General features: G+C 40.7%; 1 protein-coding gene across 2 annotated transcripts in view; it reads left to right on the forward strand.

Moving 5' to 3' along the window:
• LOC119726697 (plexin-A2-like) overlaps positions 1-20498 on the forward strand; it is a 92869-nt gene that overhangs the window by 57820 nt on the left and 14551 nt on the right. For both annotated transcript variants that reach the window (XR_005270852.1, XM_038198496.1), the window contains exons 12-22: positions 3460-3650; positions 5433-5578; positions 7180-7306; positions 10698-10834; positions 11582-11743; positions 12453-12549; positions 13306-13551; positions 15002-15163; positions 16105-16330; positions 16983-17119; positions 17956-18221. Coding sequence is in view for 1 of the 2 variants with exons in the window: in XM_038198496.1 (XP_038054424.1) it covers positions 3460-3650; positions 5433-5578; positions 7180-7306; positions 10698-10834; positions 11582-11743; positions 12453-12549; positions 13306-13551; positions 15002-15163; positions 16105-16330; positions 16983-17119; positions 17956-18221 (1897 nt within the window). In the remaining variant the exon portion in view is untranslated. The remainder of the gene's footprint in view (positions 1-3459; positions 3651-5432; positions 5579-7179; positions 7307-10697; positions 10835-11581; positions 11744-12452; positions 12550-13305; positions 13552-15001; positions 15164-16104; positions 16331-16982; positions 17120-17955; positions 18222-20498) is intronic.

Below are 20498 nucleotides of genomic sequence, written 5' to 3' on the forward strand. Positions count from 1 at the left end.
CCAAATATGCCAGGTGTAGCACAACAAAAGTGAACTGGAATAAATATTCAAACACTGTGACGTGCAGGCCACTGATCTCTATATAAAGACTGGATAGCGGATATGCATACAACATTCACACAGTAGACTTTGCATATTGACCAATTCGCCCCCGGTCTCACGAAGATGGCCGTGTATAATACGAACGTTCTACGCGTAAATACGCGCGCGTTGTATCAACAGTTGACGCGCATTTTGGTCACGTTCACATATTATGATGTTCTAAAAGGGACACATTTCCGTAGTGATCATTATTTCAAAACGCCGAAAAAGTGATATTTGCGGCATTTTAGTAACCACGACGTTAGAAAAATTGTTGTTAACCTTGGTCAGTGGTGGTGGTCAAAATATAAGTCAAGTGAACCGCGACGTTACAAAAGAAATCATGCTGTCTATAAAGACGGCAACTTGTCCTTTGTAGATCACCAGCCGGTCTCACCAATATGGCGTCAAATTCATTCATTGAGCGGCTCTTTATTAGCTATCCAGTCTTTATATAGAGATCAGTGGTGCAGGCAGGCTGTACACATGTACATATAAGTACATGTACATGTATCTGCAAACATGTGCCATGTCATTGGAACATTCACCGATAAGTCAAAACAGATGCTTTGGCACATATCCATGTGTAGCATTCAGAGTTTTAACAAACGTACAAGTTTGTATGTCAACAGTTCTTCTGTCAACCAGTGAAATGACAGTTGTTCTTTTTTTTAAAGAACAGACTCCCACCCCTGTGTAAAAATGATAGTAGTACTTCTGCTGATTCACTGTGGGTTGGCGGTCAGCTTGACAGATAACAAAAATCTGTGCCTGGAATGTGTTGATACCACACTGACACTAATTTGATATATGTGCAGTGTGTTTAAATCCAGTTGCCCAATTAAGTGATTTATGCGCAGTTTGTTGGGTGAGGTTTTTTAGGATTACTTTAAAGGGTTTGTCATTGATGCGTTACCATCAATTGTGGTTAATGAGGTCGGAGATTTGACTGCCTCGCAGCAAGATGGACGCCGACCTTTGTCCTGGTGGGTCAGCCAGGTCATTGGTCTCTAAAACTGCCCAGAAAAGAAAGTTGACATGAATTAAGAATTTAAGGCAGATTGATTCAGAAGGTTTTTGTGTATGACATACATGTGTAAGAAATTCTAAGAACACCCCCCCCCAAAAAAAAAAACGTCCCAAAATCAAAGAGGAAACACAAAACCAAAAAGGTTAAAAAGTATCAGTGAAGGATTAAACATGAAAATTAAATTTAAAAAATATGAAAACTTACTCCTCCCCAACTTCCTCAAAAGAACTTTGAAATTGAATACACCCCCAAAAAAGATGGAAAAGAATGCCAGGGTTCAATGTTCACGAAAAGTGTACCCATTTATGGTAATTAGACACGTCGCCTGTCTCCCACCACCAGAAACAGCTGCAGAGAGGTCACCGCTTCCTAGCTCCATGTTTGGATCCAAAAATAGGAGGGACAGAAATCCGGGAGAGATTTTCTGATGTTTTTTTTTTTTAAATATTTCTTCCATTTGCAGAAGTTGTTCCAATGAACAAGCATTTGGTTTGTGATGGATATTTCTCAGTTTTCTGCATTTACCGAGAAGAGGCTGTGGAAACAAACAAACAACCCAACAAAGTTGCAAAAAAAACCCCAAACAACTCAACACCCCCAACAACCCAACAAACAACCCCCTTTTTAAATGGGTATTGGACGACACAAGGCAAAGAGCACCCAACTATTTGGGCTACAAACGAGGAAGAACAGAAAACAAACGAACAAATCTTTTGTTTTCTTGTGAAAACTGACATTTTGTACCAATTGCATACTTACATTCTTCTCTCTCGTGATCACTATACATGTATACTGGTCTTATGTAGTACAGCTCTTTTAAGGAACTACACTATTGTGTAGGAAGAGCCAAAGACTTAATCTGTGATCCATAAAGACTACAATATATTTTTTAAGACATTAACTAACCAGAACAAGCTTGTGGATGATTGTAGTCACAATCTCTTGGACAGCACCGAGAATACAGTACTTAAAAAGTCATGTCAGTGAAAAAGACAATGCAATATTTAGAAGTTCTATAAATAAATATCAGTCCAAGAAAATCGTATCCAAAAAAGGTTAAAAATAGACTTGTGTTTTGCAGGAAGTAGTTACTGTACATGTACTTCTCAAATATCGCAACTTAGCAGCAATTTTCCAATTCTTGTTCTCGTACATCATTATTTGTTTTGGCAAAGGTCAAGCAGGGATTCCTATCAAGACTATGATCAATTCCTGCAGCTGCTGTGAACTCTAGGAAATTCCCCATTAGGCATTTTTTCAGCAGGAAATATCAAGTGAGGGGGAAAAAAATTCCCTATCTTGCCAAAACGAACGTTTAGTCTTGATATATCCCAATTCAACTTTTGCCCTGGACAGAAAGAGATACATGTATTCTGGCCCCAGTGATTGAAAGTTACGATAGGTGCTGTTAAAAGGAGAGGGTAGCTTAACTGACATCCTGAAGGATTGAGGGATATGACCTTTGGATGTCACATCCCCTGCTTCTTCTGCTTAATTTCCTGTTCAGTAATCTGGTAAAGTTTTTTTTCTGGGGCTCCTATGTGGGGCACAAGACGTTCCAAAACATCTCTAAGGTCTTGTTTATTGGCACTGGGGGACTGCTAAGAAAAGTCAAGAGTGATTTTTGGAGAAGGCCTAACTTTGAATATTGCAAGTTTTCGGATGCTTGATTATTAGACATAACTTAGTTCGTCACTACTATGTCTCCACTTCACCCACTGCAGTGCTTACATGTATTTATGATTATTAATGATCTGGGAAAGTCCTCAATGGGGCTAAAAAAATCTGTCACTAACAGAGGTTATTTCTCGCTTTTTATACAAAGTCTAAGCCCTTGCTGGTACTTCGAGTACCACTTTTCTTCCTTTTGACCTCTACATCAGAAGTTTTGAAATGGAAGTTTTAAAAAACATGTTCTGAGAAAAGTTGGTTTTAATTGGAGCATATCAAAACTGACTTGCTATTTTTTTACTTGTTTTATGCAAACAAGCAGACAAGAATGAACTAAAAGTAAAGTCTACATTAAATAAAAAAATAAAAATAAAAAACAAGTAAAAATGCCACCAGACCATTACTGACAGGTTGGGTTTTTAAAAATTGTATAACACGTCTGTATGGCCATTTAGTTAGCCCCCCCCCCCCCAAAAAGTATTTAAAAAATAAAAAGAGATACCTGCTGAGTTTAGAATTGATAGTTCCTCTTGTGTTCAAATGCATTTTGTGGTAAACAATGGACAATTTTTTGTGTTGGTGTTTGTTTTGGTGGTTTAAAAAAAAAGTTTTTTAAACACCTTGTCAGCTCATACAGATCAGCTAACATACTTTTGTTATATTTTCCCCATCGACAGTTAACCTGTACAAGTGTGACGTGAAGCGTCCCAATTGCGGGGACTGTTTGGCCGGGCCCGACAAGTACCAGTGTGGGTGGTGTCATACAATAGGCAGTCTGACGTCGGGTGACGTATGCAGTCTAGAGTCGGAGTGTGGTAACACCTGGCTGAGCGGCGATGCTCTCTGTCCCCATGCCACCATCACTGATGTAAGTTGGCATTTCATAAACGTCAGGTGTTCTGTCAAAGTCAGATAGGCCATCAGCCTGGGGGTTTGGTCAGTATCAAATCATGGCATAAATGATTATAGTGCGCGTGCGCAAGGTATACCGCCCCTAGAGTGGTAACAAGCATTTTGATGGCCATTTTGAAGGGAAAAAAAGGTGATAACACCCTAAAAGCTGCTACCATTACGATGTTATCACATATTTTCCAATGCTGGAGGTGTATACCTTGCCAAAATTTGCTATAACGATTATTCCCCTCATTTGATACCGGTGGCCAAAATTGTGCACCGAGGCTGATGGCCTAAGACACTTTGCAGCTGGTCGAGAAAAAGAGGTGTTGAAAATTTTGTTAAAAATATAGCTCTTTACCCTTTACAGTGTCAATTTAATTTTTAGAAAACAGATTTTACCTTGACTGAATTATGCCCATTTTAAGTTTGTGATGCCACAAGGGTAAAAACTGAGAAATTGCCTGTTAAAGTTTTGGGTTATGAAATGATACACCTCTATAAATCATCTAAGAAAACCATCTTTATGGGGCAGTACAAGACCCAGTACAAACTTTGGCTTGTCTGACCTCCCCGTACTATTACTTCAAGTTCCGTTATAAGTTTTTCCCCGTGTACGGTATTCAACTTTCCTTATAGTATGGAAATAAACCTGGAACCTGAAACCTGAAAAGTAGAGTCTGAAACTTAAGTACATTTCCGTTATATTTAGGATCACCAATTTGCAAAACTGAAAATTGACAAAAAGAATCATCCCATATCATGTTGTCGGTCCGCTCTCCATTTTAGGCACCTGCCTTGTGATGTACTTGTGACCTATCACAAGTACTTCCACTACAACACAGATTCTTTGTACTCGAAAAGTCCAAGAAGCATCAATCCAATTGTAAAGAACAGTGGCTCGGCTATACCTTCCTCAATCCTAGAAAATCCTTTCAACTTCCCTGGTGGAGTTTGAATAACCTGGGAGGGTTAAGTTAATAACGAGAGTCTTCATTCCTCACTTTTTATGCCCCGCGGCGAAGCCGAAGGGGCATACTGTTTCCGCCTCGTCCTTCCGTGGGTGGGTGGGTGTGTGTGTGTGTGTGGGTGGGTGGGTGTGTGTGTCCGGACAAATCTTGTCAGCGCGATAACTTGAGAAATAATTAACATATGAACTTCAAATTTGGTTTGTGGATTGTTTTTGGCAATCCTAAGAAGCCTTTTGCATTTGGGGCCAAAAGGCCTAAGGTCAAGTTCACAGTGGCTAAAACAATAGAAATCTTGTCAGCGCGATAACTTGAGAAATAATTAACATGTGAACTTCAAATTTGGTTTGTGGATTGTTCTTAGCAATCCTAAGAAGCCTATTGCATTTGGGGCCAAAAGGTCAAGGGTCAAGTTCACAGTGGCTAAAACAATAGAAATCTTGTCAGCGCGATAACTTGAGAAATACTTTACATGTGAACTTCAAATTTGGTTTGTGGATTGTTCTTGGTAATCCTAAGAAGCTTATTGAATTTGGGGCCAAAAGGTCAAGGGTCAAGTTTACAGTGGCTAAAACAATAGAAATCATGTATTTATTCTGAGATTATAGGGATTAGGGATTAATTCATATAAAACCTACAGAAGACACTAATGCTGTCAATGAATGTTCCATGTGACCAAGGTACATGTACATGTAAGTTGATGTTAAAAGAGTGGTGTTATGTCATGGGAACTGTCACCGTTGCAGGGCATTTGTGTTTGTAAACACACCTGACTTGTTTTTGTCTAGTTCTCTCCCAAGAGTGGCTACATAAGAGGCGGCACCAACCTAACCATCACGGGCACCAACCTGGGCCAGAAGGTGGAAGACATTCGCAGCGTGACCGTAGCGGGGACAAACTGTGCCATCAACGAGGGCTATGTCGTAGCAACACAGTAAGTTTAACGCGGCCTACTTGATCCCGATACATTCATCTCCCCCCCCCCCTTTAATCACTGTACCACCAAGATGACCCTTCGCTCAATGTCATGTAGCAGCTTACTACGGAAGTTTTTCTAAGCATGGAAACAAATTGGCTTAGCAAGACAGGTTACCTGCCCAAAATGCCATGCTTAGTACATAGCTTGTTGCTGGTTCTCCGCCGAATTCCGCTTAGCCTAAAATTTTGCTTTAGCTTCTTTTCTTCCAGTTTTGCAGCTCCAAAAATGTGTGACCCTGGCTAATGAAACATAAACACTGGCCTTATTCTCAAACCCATTTTGGTATAATGTTGAAGTTGAAAAATTAAAAATGGCCAAATCTCCATTTGAGATGTATTGTCGGCTGCTTTTGCTTATTACAACAATCTGAAGAGTGAAACTTTTCTGCTTAGACATACCCCCACAATGGTCTAAGCTGATGTTTTTATTGACTGCTTATGGTTAGCTGGAGTCAAGAAGCACATTAAACATTTCCTCAAAAATTATTTGAGCAGTGTGTGTTGTACACGGCCGTACCATTCAAACCTTTTCATCTCTAGTTTGATTCCTCTAGCCAAGCCTAGCCGACTATATTAGGCTTTGCAGGAAATACAGGCTGAACAGTAATCCGTGTTACTTACACCGGCACTTTGCCATGACCTTGCCATTTGGAGACCAGAGAAAAAAAATGACTGTAGCGTTCTAATTGTGCTTGATATTCATTAACCCTCCTATGCAAGCATACATTCTTTACAAAGTTGTCCTTACACGTACAGTCAAAATCAATCAAGTGACTTTTTTGAACAGTTAAGTGCCACCCTGCATACATACAGCAGAATTGACTGGCTGGGACTGTTTATGTGACTTGACACAGCTATGCTTTGACTGTAGGTGATTGATAAGCCAGCTGTGCCTACCACTTGTCTGCTTTTGTCTGTTGACTGAATTTGACTAGTCATAGTGCTTGCTTGAAATATGATCTGACTGTTGGTGACTAGCCAGTGTAAAAGTCATGGCAGGGGAAGGGGATTGATTTTTTTTTGTACTGTCTGCGACTGTTCAGATAGCAGGAGGGTTAACAAATGCCTCAGTGAGTTAAAATTCTAATATCTGATTTTTGTCCATATTGCAAAATAATCATTACTTTTTCATTTGGTGCTGACAGAACGCTTATGAGAAAGCCTGCATAAGCTTAACTCGTCAATTTACTACGGTTGGCCAAACCTGATATTAAACTTTACATCACATGCCCCTGCCGCAAATCTCTTATTTTGATCAAGAAATAGGTAATTTGTGAAGTCATTACATACATAAGTGACCTGCTATCAACATATCATAAGTTTGACATTACACCGATTTTTAATTTTTATTTATTAATTTTTCCCCTTCTTTTTTACAAATTCATCTTAATTGCAAAATCTGTATACATGTACCTACCCCCAAAAGTGCTACACTCACTGCTATCGTTCATTTTCTGAACCACAAATTCAAGTACCAACTCTGACTCTGAAGAAAATTGTTCTTAAGACCACAGCTTCATGCTCTAATGCCCTTGACTGCCCCCCACCTTCTTGCAGAGTGGTGTGCTCCACCCAAGCCTCGTCTCAAAGGGTAGGTGAGATAGTGATCATCATTGGGAGCGGTAATCAAACGGACTCAGAGGAGCCAGTCAAGGCTACATCGGAGGAACCATTCAGCTATGTGGTGAGTACGCTGGACAACTCCTAGGGTTATGGACCTTATTTATACGGGGTCACATCAATTTGAATGCTTAGATATATCAGACGTTGGACCGGAGACACAGAGGGCTCTGTTGGACTACGGGTGATACTAGCGCTTGCCCTGCGTTCAAAAATATATTTCGGATGCAAAACTTGGAATAATGTTTCATCCATATTTTAGAATCATCAATTACAGCTTATGTTCTCAACAAAACCTTCCATTTCTGTCTGTCCTGAAGTACTAACTTGGTAATTCAGGATAGACATAAAGGAAGGTTTTGTCTTTGATTTTTGGTTTGGATTTACAATCATCAAAAAAACCAACACTACCAAATTATACGAAATGCCTTACTTGACTGTATGTGAGTAAAAGTCTTAAGCATCCTGTGAAATCATATCACTTGATGTGCTGTCATTCGTAAGAAAAGTGGAATTTTTGTATCAATTTCCAACGATGGTCGGCCGACCATCGTTGGAACAGAGCCAACGTTTTTCCAGTGCTGCCTCCGATTTACCAAATTTAGTCCACATTTTGTTTGCAATCAGTTAAACATCCATGAACGGGTCCATCCCGGCTACACTTTATGAAATAACAGTAAGTGTGATTAATCGAACCTTGGAGAATTAACTGGAAGATCAACATTCACACACGAAGTGCTTGTGGGCGTGATGTGTTTTCTCAAAAACAGGATACTCTTATTTCTGCTCAAGTACTGCAAGGGGACGTTCAGACATTAGCCTTAATTCCCTAGGCATTTTCTGCGAGAAACTTCCCAAAATCTCTACAAATTTATCCCCTATCCAAAAACAAAGTTGCAAACTCTTTGCACCAAAACTTTTTGAGGGGCATCAATTCCCATGTAAAGTACATGTAATACTGGGTAGGTTTCTAATTAGATTAATCGCTTAAAACTTTCAAGAAAGACCTGGGCCCAATTTCATGGCTGTGCTTAAAGGGAATGTACATCATTGGTTTTTGATGTAATTTTCAGAAATGAACTATTTGAGGGGTTAGTAGATATAGATCAAATATAGTATGGTTCCCTGACTCCACAAAAGATAAAATGGATCAATTTATAGATGATGGAAAATTGTAAGGCACGGGAACCAGTCTAGCTGGCCTGCACCCGTTCATGAAACATGTAACCAATAGCAAACAAAATTTTGACTGAAAAAATGGTTAATTTGGAGCAGTAGTTGAAAAATAGTTAGGTTTTTCCAACGCTGGTCGGCCGACCACCGTTGGAAATGTATACAAAAATACCATTTTCTTGAAAATGACTTCACACCAGGTGCCATAATTTTACAAGATGCTTGAGACTGTCATTTACCAACATCCTAGTAAGGTATTTCGTAAAAACTTGGTAGTTTTATTTTTTCGATGTTTGCAAATGTTGTATATTCCCTTTAACATTAACATAAAACTCCCTGCTTACTGTAGTAGGAAATTTTGGTAAGCATATTTCACGGGTTAGCGAGGAATTTCGGCCTATGTGTATGTGTACATCTCTAAACTAAGGATTCTGTGCTTACAGGTTAAGGGCACAACTTACAGGTTAAGCGCACAAACTAAGGATTCTGTGCTTACAGGTTAAGCGCACAACTTACAGGTTAAGCGCACAAACTAAGGATTCTGTGCTTACAGGTTAAGCGCACAACTTACAGGTTAAGCGCACAAACTAAGGATTCTGTGCTTACAGGTTAAGCGCACAACTTACAGGTTAAGCGCACAAACTAAGGATTCTGTGCTTACAGGTTAAGCGCGCAACTTACAGGTTAAGCGCACAAACTTAGGATTCTGTGCTTACAGGTTAAGCGCACAACTTTCAATTAGCACAGAATGGTGATCGTAAGCGCGGAATTCCGTGGTTAGCAGAACCTTGAAATTAGGCCGTGGGGGATTGTGGAGGATATTGAAGGATAAAGGATTACTAGCTAACATCTAAAAATATCAGATCTCATAACGGAAAAATGAAAGTTGATATGTGTGATAATACAATTTGTGAAACCCCCCCCCCCTTCCATGGAAAAGGCTCCCCCCTTTCATGGAAAAGGCTTAAAGGGATATAGGATCATTTGCAAAAATTCAAAAGTGATAAACTGCCAAAATACGATGAAATCTCCCAGTTGATTGTAAGTAAATAATAGGATCACACATCCTGTGAAATCGTTGCACCTACATGTGCTTTGTGTTGAGAAAAATAAAGATGCATTTTTATGCAGTTTTCTCAAAAACTGTAATATCCACTGAGCTCAAAACTTCAATCGGTAAATGCTTGAACGTTCTTCTTTGGATTTTGAGTGGTGTTATTATAGGAAACGAATGAAATACATGAACTGCAAATGATCCTATATATGCGTTTAATTTAATCAGGGGGAAAAATGGTTTCCCTTCCAACACAAAACAGGAACCTCTTTATTTTTGTTCATCTTAGTTTCATTTTGTTTCAGGACATTACGACCATCATAGTTTCGGAAATAAAGATCTATAAATCATGACGATCCTGTGCCAAGTTACATGCTAAAGAAGTTTTCTAAATCGTCACTCAATCACCCAAAACATTCCATTTTCTTTTTGTGTGTTAGTATGCTCTTGTATGGGTTTACGATCGAGGATAGACACACAAGGGGAGAACAAAAGATCTTTTCAGTCCTGGAGACCTTGACCTTGGGTCTTTTGTTGAAAACGGTCCTCGATCGTACGGTTATGTGCTCAGTCTACGGGAGAGTGTTATATTATAGGGACAAAGGGAAACACAAAGCATTGTCCTCAAGCGTATAGATATTCACGACTGTGTGTATATGTGGGTTTGTTTCTGCATTCAATAGGGTCCCCACTTCCCGAAGGTCCCCAATTTGGCGAAGTGTACAAAACATATGGGAGCTCTTCCTAAAAAGGTTAAGTACAAACAAAAGAGGGACAATAGTGGGTCCCCGATTTACAGGCAAATACAGACGGCTAGGCATTACATTCACTGTGTGGACTTCCGTACAAAAGAGGTCCACATAAACCAGGTAGAGGAGACGTCGTGTGGACTTGGGCAAGTCCACACAGTGTATCCCCACTTCTGGAAAACAGGTTTTAGGGGCATTTTGGGGTTAGGTTTATCTGTGGCAAAATGAAGAGAAACACTAAAGGGGATCATAGAAAAATAAATGGGTTGAAAGAGTTTTCACAGTTTGAGAAAAATTTGTTTTTTTACTGGTTTTTCTTAACTACACGAAATCAAGGGAATATCCACACTTGGTATGTAACGTAAACATGTGTGTCTGTGCGTGTGTTTGTGTGTGGAATTGGCAACATACCTACTTGATAACATCCTGATGGAATCGTTTCTTGGATGTGTTTCTTTTTGTCCAATTTCCTCGTCAAGGTGCCAGAGCTGAGCTCGATGTCTCCAGCGTTTGGCCCAGCTTCAGGAGGAACCGTCGTCACCCTCACTGGCAAGCATCTGGATGCAGGCACAGATGTCATTACTGTCATAGGGGGCCCTGCCTGCCAACTTATAAGGTGAAACATTGAGGGCAAAGTTTGGATAGCGGAAGGATGTATTAAGACATTAGAAGGATGACATTAAATAACAAAACAACACAAACTACTACAACACAAAATGTAACTTATCAGATACCATTGTGGGTAGTATTTGATAGCAGAGGCTGAATTAGACATAAAAAAAAACAAAAACAAACCACAAAAAAAAAGAACAAAAACAAAGAAATGTTTGGATTTAATGAATTTGCGCAATCAACTTGAACTGTCATAGAGTGTAAAATGCCAACGCTAACTTAAAAAGCATTTACAGCATAAAATTTTAGCACATCTGTTCACATCTACTCACAAAAATGTGAGTAGATGGCTGAAAAAATGCCTGATATCTATGAGTTTGGATTATGTTGGATTTTAGCAGATTGAGGCTTTGTCTAGAACCTGGCTTCCAGGACTAAGGCTATGTGTATTGTCAGCATGTGTCAATGTTGTTAATTGTTAAAGACTAAGGGAATAGCTCTAGAGAACAGCTTTGGTTGCTGCCTGAGGTAAGTCAGTGCAAAACGGTGGACAACTCTTTACTTATCTCGTTATCCCAGCACAAGGCCTGTTGAAATTTGGCAGGTTCTGTCCAGTAAATACTGAACCTGTAGCTGTTGAAGTTTGTTAGGTTTGGTATGGTTTGTAGTGCAAGAGCCTAGGGGATTAAAGTCAAGGTACTAATGACATCAATAAATGTCTAACTTTGATCATTCTTCCCCCCTTTTTCAGTCGATCTTTGAATGAGTTGGTGTGTAAGACACCCAGTGGATCTATCGGCACATTTCCAGTACAAATGCTATTTGATGGTGAACCGAGCGACGCAAGTCTGGATTTCCAGTACAAGCAAGATCCGGCTATCTCTAGTCTGAATCGCTACAAGAGCATCAAAAGGCAAGTCATCTTTGTTTAAACCCATGGGCCCCATTGCCAACGATGGTGGGGCCGATCATAGTTGGAAATTGATACAAATATTCCACTTGTCGTGAAAATGACAGCACACCAGGCACCATGATTTCACAGGATGCTTGAGACTATTATTCACTACAGTCAAGTAAGGCCAAAAAAAAAAGTCTCCGGTTTCTGGTATTCGCGCGCGTCGCCGTAGCCATGCGCGTCGGCAAAATGAAAAAGTTTTTTTTTTCAATGAAAGATGATGTCTCAAAACCGCCAAATTCAATGGTTTGACTGGAATCCTGCTACTGCACAATTTTAACGTGTTTTTAGATAGGGTTATGATCGAGAATAAGCTTTATGTGGCCTCTCTGGACTCCCATATATTTGCACAAAGTTTAGTCGGGCACCATTTGCAGTCATCAGCCGACATTTGAAGCAAAAAAGTCAGGTAAAAAAAAAAAAAAGCTGCGTCGCCGCACCACTTTTTGGACAAGCTCTATACCAGAAACCGGAGACTTATTTTTTTTGGCCTAAGGTATTTCATAATAATTTTTTGTTTCACAAGTGTTTTATTTTATGTTTGCAAATACTGTATATTACGTTTAAGATTTTGAGCAAAATTTTGTAGCTTAAAAAAAAAAAAATGCACAAAAGCAAGTGGTTCTATTGTACCTTTAACCGGTATTCTGTGTTTCCTCCTTTGCAGTGGTGGGCTAGAAATCAAGGTGGTGGGAACCAATCTGAATGTGATACAGAACCCCAAGATACAGTTCACTATCAACAACGAGACCAACATCACCTTGGTAGGTACCCAGCCCCTCAGAACAAACGCAAGCGGTTTATTTTCTGGCTGCTCGTTGGACGCTCTTTTTATCAATACCTCATGTGCCATGATACATTGGTATGTTTAGGGTCAGCTTGAGCGTGTAGAGTATAAATTGAATTGTACTTTCTGGATGCATTGATAGTTTTAGCGGCTTAACCCATGCCGAGCATTAGGCCAAAAAAGAAAAATAAGTCGGTCTCAGGTCAGCGCGCGCGTCGATTTTAATCATGCGCGTCGATCTTTTTTTTTCTCCAAAATGTTCCGCGGTAGCTCCAACAGCGCCCTCTATTTCCGCACCTCCTCAATTTTTTTTTTACCAAAGAGCACCAAGGAATGGGAAATTGCACCAAGGCAAATAATCGAAAGCACCAAGGCAAATTATGGACGACACCAATGTACATGAGGACACCAAAAAAGCAAAATAGTACCCCACCTTGTCTGTACAATCCAAGCTTGAAGAAAGAAAAAAAAAAGCCCCCCAAAAAAAAGCCGCGTGGCCGCGTCAATTCCGGAACTTTGGTCTGACCAGAGACCGAATATTTTTTTTTTTGGCCTTACTAACATTGCTTAAACATCAAGATCAAGGTTTATCAACGATTGAGTTTGTAGCAAATGATTCAGTACCTACTAGGGCAAGAGAACAGCTAGCGGTAGCATACTGCTCATCAGCCGTGGGTACAAGATTGAATCACTACACACGCTAATAACAGCTACTTTAATTCTCACTTTGCAGGCTTGCAACATCCAGACCCCGACCTCCATGACCTGCCCTTCCCCGGACGTCAGCCCCTACGCGGTCCAGGCCGTGCCCAAGGCCAAGTACGGCTTTGTCCTGGACGGGGTCCAGAACTTCACCACCCTGAAGGACGTGACCGTGGTCCAGCCCTTTGAGTTTGTGCCCAATCCCCAATACTTCAAGTTTGAGGACGGCATCAAGAAGTTGTTGCTGGATCAGCAGACAATCATCCTGGAAATTCAGGTGAGCGTTGAACAAGTTCAAAGGGACACTGGGTCCTGGAACAGCCCAATTGGGCTACAAAATGCGCTTTGAACGAGAGGATGTTAATCGGAAAAAAAAACATTTAAAAGTAGGATATAAACATCCACACAACTATCCTTTCAAAACTGGGCGTTTTTGTGTTATCCCTGTATTATGCGTGAAGAACGAATATCGGGGTCCACTTTTGCGACCCCATAAATTCGAGCTGTTTGGATGCTAGTTGTGATTTCATTCGTAAAGTTTTCGCCTCTTGCGGACGTTGAAGAAACCATTTTTTTTTGCATTGGTGATTGATCACCGCTGTTCCCGAGACACACAACGTGTATATCGTACACTGAGAACGACACGAAAAACGTATTCGTACTCCGTCATGTCTGATGTAAACAAGCGGGGTTTTTTTTTCTTTTCTCGGGAACGGTAAGACATTAGGTTGGTTTCCTTTCAACCAGATGTTTGAAATAGGCTCAGTAAACAATAAAAACATACAATTTTCAGGGATTTTAGGACCTAGTGCCCCTTTAACAAAGCTTTGTTGAAATGAGGGAATATATAGGTAGATGGAGCACTTTTCGATAACAACATTTGCTTTTGCTGTAATTTTCAGAAATGGATGGATTTGGGAGGTGGTTAGTATTTTATAGCAAATATTGTTACACTGACTTGTTTTAAGTTTTGTGTTTGTAGATGCTGGAACAACCAAGAAAAACAATCATGTTCTTGTAGTCTGGTTCCCTGACCACACTCAAAATGAAACGGAGCAATTTATAGACATTGGGCAATTGTGAGGTCAGGGAACCAGTCTAGCTGGCTTGTACCCGCTCATAGGTGTGTAATCGATTGCAAACAAAATGAGGATTAAATATCTTAATTGGGGGCAGTATTGGAAAAAAGCCAAGTTTTTCCAACACTAATTGGCCGACCAGTTTTCTTGAAAATGTCAGCCCATCAGGTGCCATGATTTTGCAGTAGGCTTCAGACTGTTATTCACTAACAATCCAGTAAGGTATTTCATAAGTATTTGGTAGTTTTGTTTTTTGATGTTTGCAAATGTTGTATATTCCCTTTAAATGTCTGATATAAAATCGGGTAGGGGCCTGGTCACCGATAATGGCCCGATCTGAAACCCATTCAAAGATACCTTTTTAATTCAAAAAAACTTCTTAACAAAAAAATCAAAAATTGACAAAATTCTGACGATGTTTTGTTCAACAATGTAATAATCCATGTTCAGGCCACTTCTGTGGTGTGGGTCACGCACATGGTTTTACTCAACATCTCATTTTCGTCGTATTCTCGTTTATATCAGTGGTTCTCAAGCACCAGGTTGCAGTTAGCACACGAGGTGCATACTGCACGCATATGACGGGTAGCTACTTCTATGCGAGTATGCATGAGGTATAATAGAATCTTTGTCATCTTGAACCCACAGGGTGAGAACCTGACCCTCATTACCTACATGGAGGGAGACGTCAACGTGACAATAGGCGACGCAGTCTGTAAGGACGTGACTCTCATTACCAATAGGTTGACGTGTTACCCGCCGCCCACACAGCCGCAAAGCAAGACGGGAACCGAATTCCCTGAAGTTGTGGTAAGTCTTTGTTCTCCCCCCCCCCCCCATCTAAAAGTAAATCTTGCTTCTTTTACCATCAAGAGCATGTCTTGGGAGGCAAATTTTCTTCACAATGGTGAGAATCATCATGCAAGTGTTTTTAACCGAGGACAGAAACAAGTATCCAGACCGATACCTTTTGGCTACTTCCTGTGGCAATAGTTCCATTAAAACGCGCCAGCTGCTACGATGACGAATTAGTGACCTCAAGTTGATATCACAGCAGCGACGAAGAAGTTGCGTGTGGAGTTATACATGAGATGGAGTTTGCGTCGGGGTGATGTAAAATCAATACTGGGTTTTGCCCTTAACCGACTATTTTTTAGAAACAATGTATACTCAGCGCTGTCCCAAGTGATTGTGAGAAAAAAATTCACTAGCTCACTAGGATGGGACTCGAACCCACGACCTCCTGCTTACTAGTGCAGATGTCTTACCACTCGACCACCGAGCTTGCCGGGGTCGGCTGGGCTGGTTTGGAATCTGATATAGCAGCGAGTACCGCAGCCACTAACTCACTATCACTTGGGACAACACTGAGTAAACGGTGTTTATGAAATGCGTCGGTGAAGGGCAAAAACCCAATATTGATTTTACATTAGCCCAATGCAAATTTTATCTTATGAATAACTCCACAGCAACTTCATTGTCACTGCTGTGATTTCAACCCGTGGTCACTAATTCTTCGACAACCTGCCATTATGGTGTTCTAGAGGATTTGAAACCAATTCCTAATTCTGTCTGTTATGGTGCTCTGGAGGATTTGGAACCAATTCCTAATTCTGTCCGTTATGGTGCTCTAGAGGATTTGGAACCAATTCCTTATTCTAACAGTTGTTTTATGGCGAACACAAATGAATGTTGTCAGTTTCCAGTAATGTTTTATTTTATGAATTCTTTTCTTTCTTTTTTGTATATAGGTTTACCATGGTAACCTTAACTTCACCATCGGCCAGCTGGAGTATGTGGGTGAGGACTTCCTAGTCTTCATCCTGATCGGTGTAGGCATCTTCTTCATCATTGTCATCATCGTCTTCATCTTGTGTATCTCCTATCGCAAGGCCTTTGCCAACGACACCATCGTCAGGCAGATGGAGGCGCAGCGGGACCAGCTGGAACTACAGGTGGCACAGGAGTGCAAAGAAAGTAAGTCAAATGGACTCCCTCCGTCAATAGTACACAAATATTGAGTGGCTCAGAGTGGAATGGGACGTTGTAGTGATTCTGTATTGTCGTTCATTACTGATATTTTAGAGGTCTTTCCCTCACGGCCTTTTTGATGGATAAAAGTGGACTTGACCCTGAACGGAATCGCGAATCCCGTACGGAATTGCAATCAATTCCCACAATTTTGGAATCTCCCAAGCCTAGTGTGAAGTGTGCTCAGAAAAGTCTATTTTGAATGTGCACACACCCGCCCGTCTTCACATAAGGACCAGGTGTACAGCTGCAGTGTGTTCCGATCCTTAACTGAGTGAGGGGGGTACTTGGGCACGGAGTCCATCGCAAGCCAATTTAGGCTTGAAAGACTGCAGCATGGCCTCCCGCTTGCTAGTGCAAAGGTCTTAACACTCTGAGCTGGTTGAGGGTCGGCTGGTTGGGGGTCGGCTGGCTGGGGGTCGGCTGGCTGGGGGTCGGCTGGCTGGGGGTCGGCTGGCTGGGGGTCGGCTGGCTGGGGGTCGGCTGGCTGGGGGTCGGCTGGCTGGTTTGACTCTGATGCAGCAGTGGGTACTACAGTTATGAACAAATTTGTTTTTGTTGTTCAGTTGATGTCATTGTGTCTTTTCCCCACCTCCAGCATTTGCCGAGTTGCAGACAGACATGACCATCTTGACAGGCGATCTAGAGGCCATACCTTACAGGGAGTACCACAAGTACTGCATCAGGACTCTCTTCCCTGACCAACCCAACCACTGTGTGCTCAAGGAGCTGGCAGTAAGTACTGTACAGCTCACAGGGTCCAAATATTGGGCACATCTTTTGTTCATTTAATACTGACTCACAAGAACAAGAGGTCTGGCAAACATTGGGTAGCTACTTTTACTACTTGTACTCGAGATGACCACGGTCGGGGCTTTGCAATGGATTGGCCACTCCTCTCATAGTCTTCCATGCAGGAGTGCCAGCTTGCTTTCATTGTCAGTTCCAGTGTCCCTCTGGAACACTCCTACAAACAAGGTTTTCTGCCCCCCCCCCCAACACCCTGTCTGGTAAAGTGTAACAATTCCCAGAGCACCACCTGGCACACAGGCCACGTTCACAATGACTTGGCTCCGGCTTGTAATTGCACACGCGCCTATGGGAGTGACTGAAGTCACTTTCTATAGACATGTGTGTTACAGCTGTCCATAGCCAAGTCATTCGGATGTGGCCTTTTTTTTCAAGTCTTTGACTCGAGAGACTCTGGTACAGTATGGGTTCATTCTCTGCTGCAGGCTTGTCAAAATGGTGTTGAATGATGGTGTGAACAGTTAGAGTATTTTTATTCTATGGGATTTGAACATTTTTAATGATTCTAGGGGCGCAAATATAGTCAAGACTGGAGAAAAAAAGCCCAAGGTTTTAATGTCTCATTTGAAAGCTTAAGGTAATTTTAGCAGAAACGATTTCACTTTCAATTTCTTCGGTCACGCAAGAGGCCTAAAACTCTCAAATTGGGACAAAACACTTAACCGTTGAAAAGTCTTCGAAGACACTTCTAATCGGTTTACTTGAGTTTTGCACAATAGTTGTTTCAGATGCTGAGTGTGGTTTTTCTCTCGCCCTGACAGCTTGCAGGTGCCAGCAAGAACCAAGTCGAGCAGGGCCTGGTGATGTTTGAGCAGCTGGTCAGCAACAAGCAGTTCCTGCTGACCTTCATCCGCAGCCTGGAGGCCCAGAAGGGATTCACCCAGAAGGACAAGAGCAACGTGGCTTCCCTGATCATGGTGGCCCTGCAGGGCAAGATGGACTACTCCACGTCCATCCTCAAAGTCCTGCTCAAGGATCTGATTGAGAAACACGTTGAGAAGGACAGGGCTCGGCTACTCATGAGGAGGTGGGTAATCTTGCGGGTTCTGGGTGCTTGGTTGGTTTGTTTGTGCTGTTGTGTTGATTGTTTGTTTGTGGTGTCTTATTGTCTTTTTATGCTGTCTCCATTTTTGTGTCTGTTTTAATGTGTTGTGCTCTCCTTGTTTGTTTGTTTGTTTGCCCTTCATTATATGTTTGTTTTTCCTTTCTCCATGTTTTCTGTGTGTTTGTTTGTCATTCCTCATTGTCTGTGTGTTTTCCTTTCTCCTTGTCAGTTTGTTTGTCTTTCCTCATTGTCTGTTTGTTTTCCTTTCTCCTTGTGTGTTTGTTTGTCTTTCCTCATTGTCTTTGTTTTCTTTATTACTTGTTGTCTGTTTGTTTTGTCTTTTCTCATTGTTTGTTTTCCTTTCTCCTTGTTTTCTGGTTGTTATTTGTTTTTCCTCATCTGTTTGTTTGTTACACCTTGTTGACTGTTTGTTGGGCTGTTTGTTTGTTTTTCCTCCTTATGTTTGTGCATTTTCCTTGTTTGTGCATTTTCCTTGTTTGTGGTCCTCTTGTCGGTTTGTTTGTTCCACCTCATTGTCTGCTTGTTTGTCCTGCCTCTTCCTTCTTGTTTGTTTGTTTGTCCTTTCTCAAAATACAGGATACGATGACGTGTTTAAATGAAATGTACATTTCATGTATCTTAAAAACGTTCTGAAGCATATTTATAAGAGATATATTGCAATATCTGCAGTGATAATGAAAGGGTTAGTAGAAACTACAAGCATATGACTACAATGACTCAAGGAGAGGAATTGAGTGGAAGTGTTGCTTATCCATGGTGAGTATCTGACAAAATAACAAAAGTCCAAAAATATGCCATTCGGTTTGAGCGCATGCAGCTCAACTAACATAAATTTCCATGCTAATGAGCTGTGTCAGCATTAACTAAAAAAAAGCCAAAATTATTTTGAAATAATTAGAGACACCAGCACCAATTCAATGTTTGGGATCTGGCACAAGGAGCAAAACATTTTTTTCTTTGGGGGGTGGGGGGGGGGGTGGGGAAGGAGACCTCTGTGCTCATCTTTACAAGTATTAGGTTCAATCGGCAAAATTTGGTTAGTCACAAAAACATGTTTAATACTTAAGTCACTGTAGCGCCTGAATTTGCCCTGCCTATTACTCACTGTAGCGCCCTAAGCACTCTGTGCTTTTATTGATTTTTCAATATTTTGTAATACAATGAGGTCCAGGTCCTAAAGGGTTAAATAAACTTCAGGCATGCAACTTTTCCTCGGATCAGCTGATTTCCTCGTTTTTTTTTTTTTTTTCAATTCACACGGCATTAAAAATTGAAAAACACTGTATAAAGTCTTGTAAAGCATGGAATTTCCTATTTAAAAAAAAAAATTACTTCTCAATTACGTGCCTGAAACAGAACTTGCTCTTTGTATTCTTGAAAGTGGAGTCAGGTTGGCGTAGCTGTACTTTCCTCGTCTTCCACCGCTGTGACCCGGGTTTGAATCCCGCCTGGGCCAATGTGTGGATTGGGTTTTCAGTTCCTGCCTGATTCCCTGGGTTTTCCTGAGAATGTTCTTCGGGGGTTTTCCTCCCACATCTAAAACTGTAATTTCCTTGCATTGTCTTCTCTTTACTGGGCCCCTTGGGAGACCAGTGGTATCCACTGAATGGGCTAACCAGTTAAAATAAAAAATAAATAAATAAAACTTAATAAACAAAAAGTACACTTTTTATAATTTTAATTTTCTGCTAGAGTTGTCCTACCCATGCTCTTCAATATATTCATTTTGTTTCTTCCAACAAATTTCCAATTTGTATGTTTTATTTTATACAGGAAAAAGCTACCCTTTTTTTCTGATTTGTATGTTTTCAATGCTCTGAAAATACCATCTAATTTTGGGTTGTTTTTGCGCCAATAGTGCACAAGAGGTACTGCTGAATTATAGTCCGCTAATAATTCAAACGTTGTAAAGTAAAATTCAATCAGGGAGGATTTTTGAGTTTTGAGGTTTTACTCAAAAGTGAATAACTCTTGTGTTGCTAAAATAATGACAATTTAAAAACAAAATTTATTGTTTGGGGTGAAACTCGAAAATAACTTGGGGACAGCAACTTTGAGCAAACTCGCTGATTTTTATGATTAAACAAGTGATACCAGTTGAAATGTTTATACGTAAATAAACGTAAATATACGTTTATAAAAACATATTGTTCTTATAAGTTATACTTTTTCAATCTTGACCATATTTTATTGCATTGCTGAAATGCCTCTTTGATGGCAAACACAAAGTCTATGAGG

Source organism: Patiria miniata, unplaced genomic scaffold (assembly GCF_015706575.1).
Source record: "Patiria miniata isolate m_02_andy unplaced genomic scaffold, ASM1570657v1 HiC_scaffold_2, whole genome shotgun sequence".
NCBI classification, from domain to species: Eukaryota; Metazoa; Echinodermata; class Asteroidea; order Valvatida; family Asterinidae; genus Patiria; species Patiria miniata.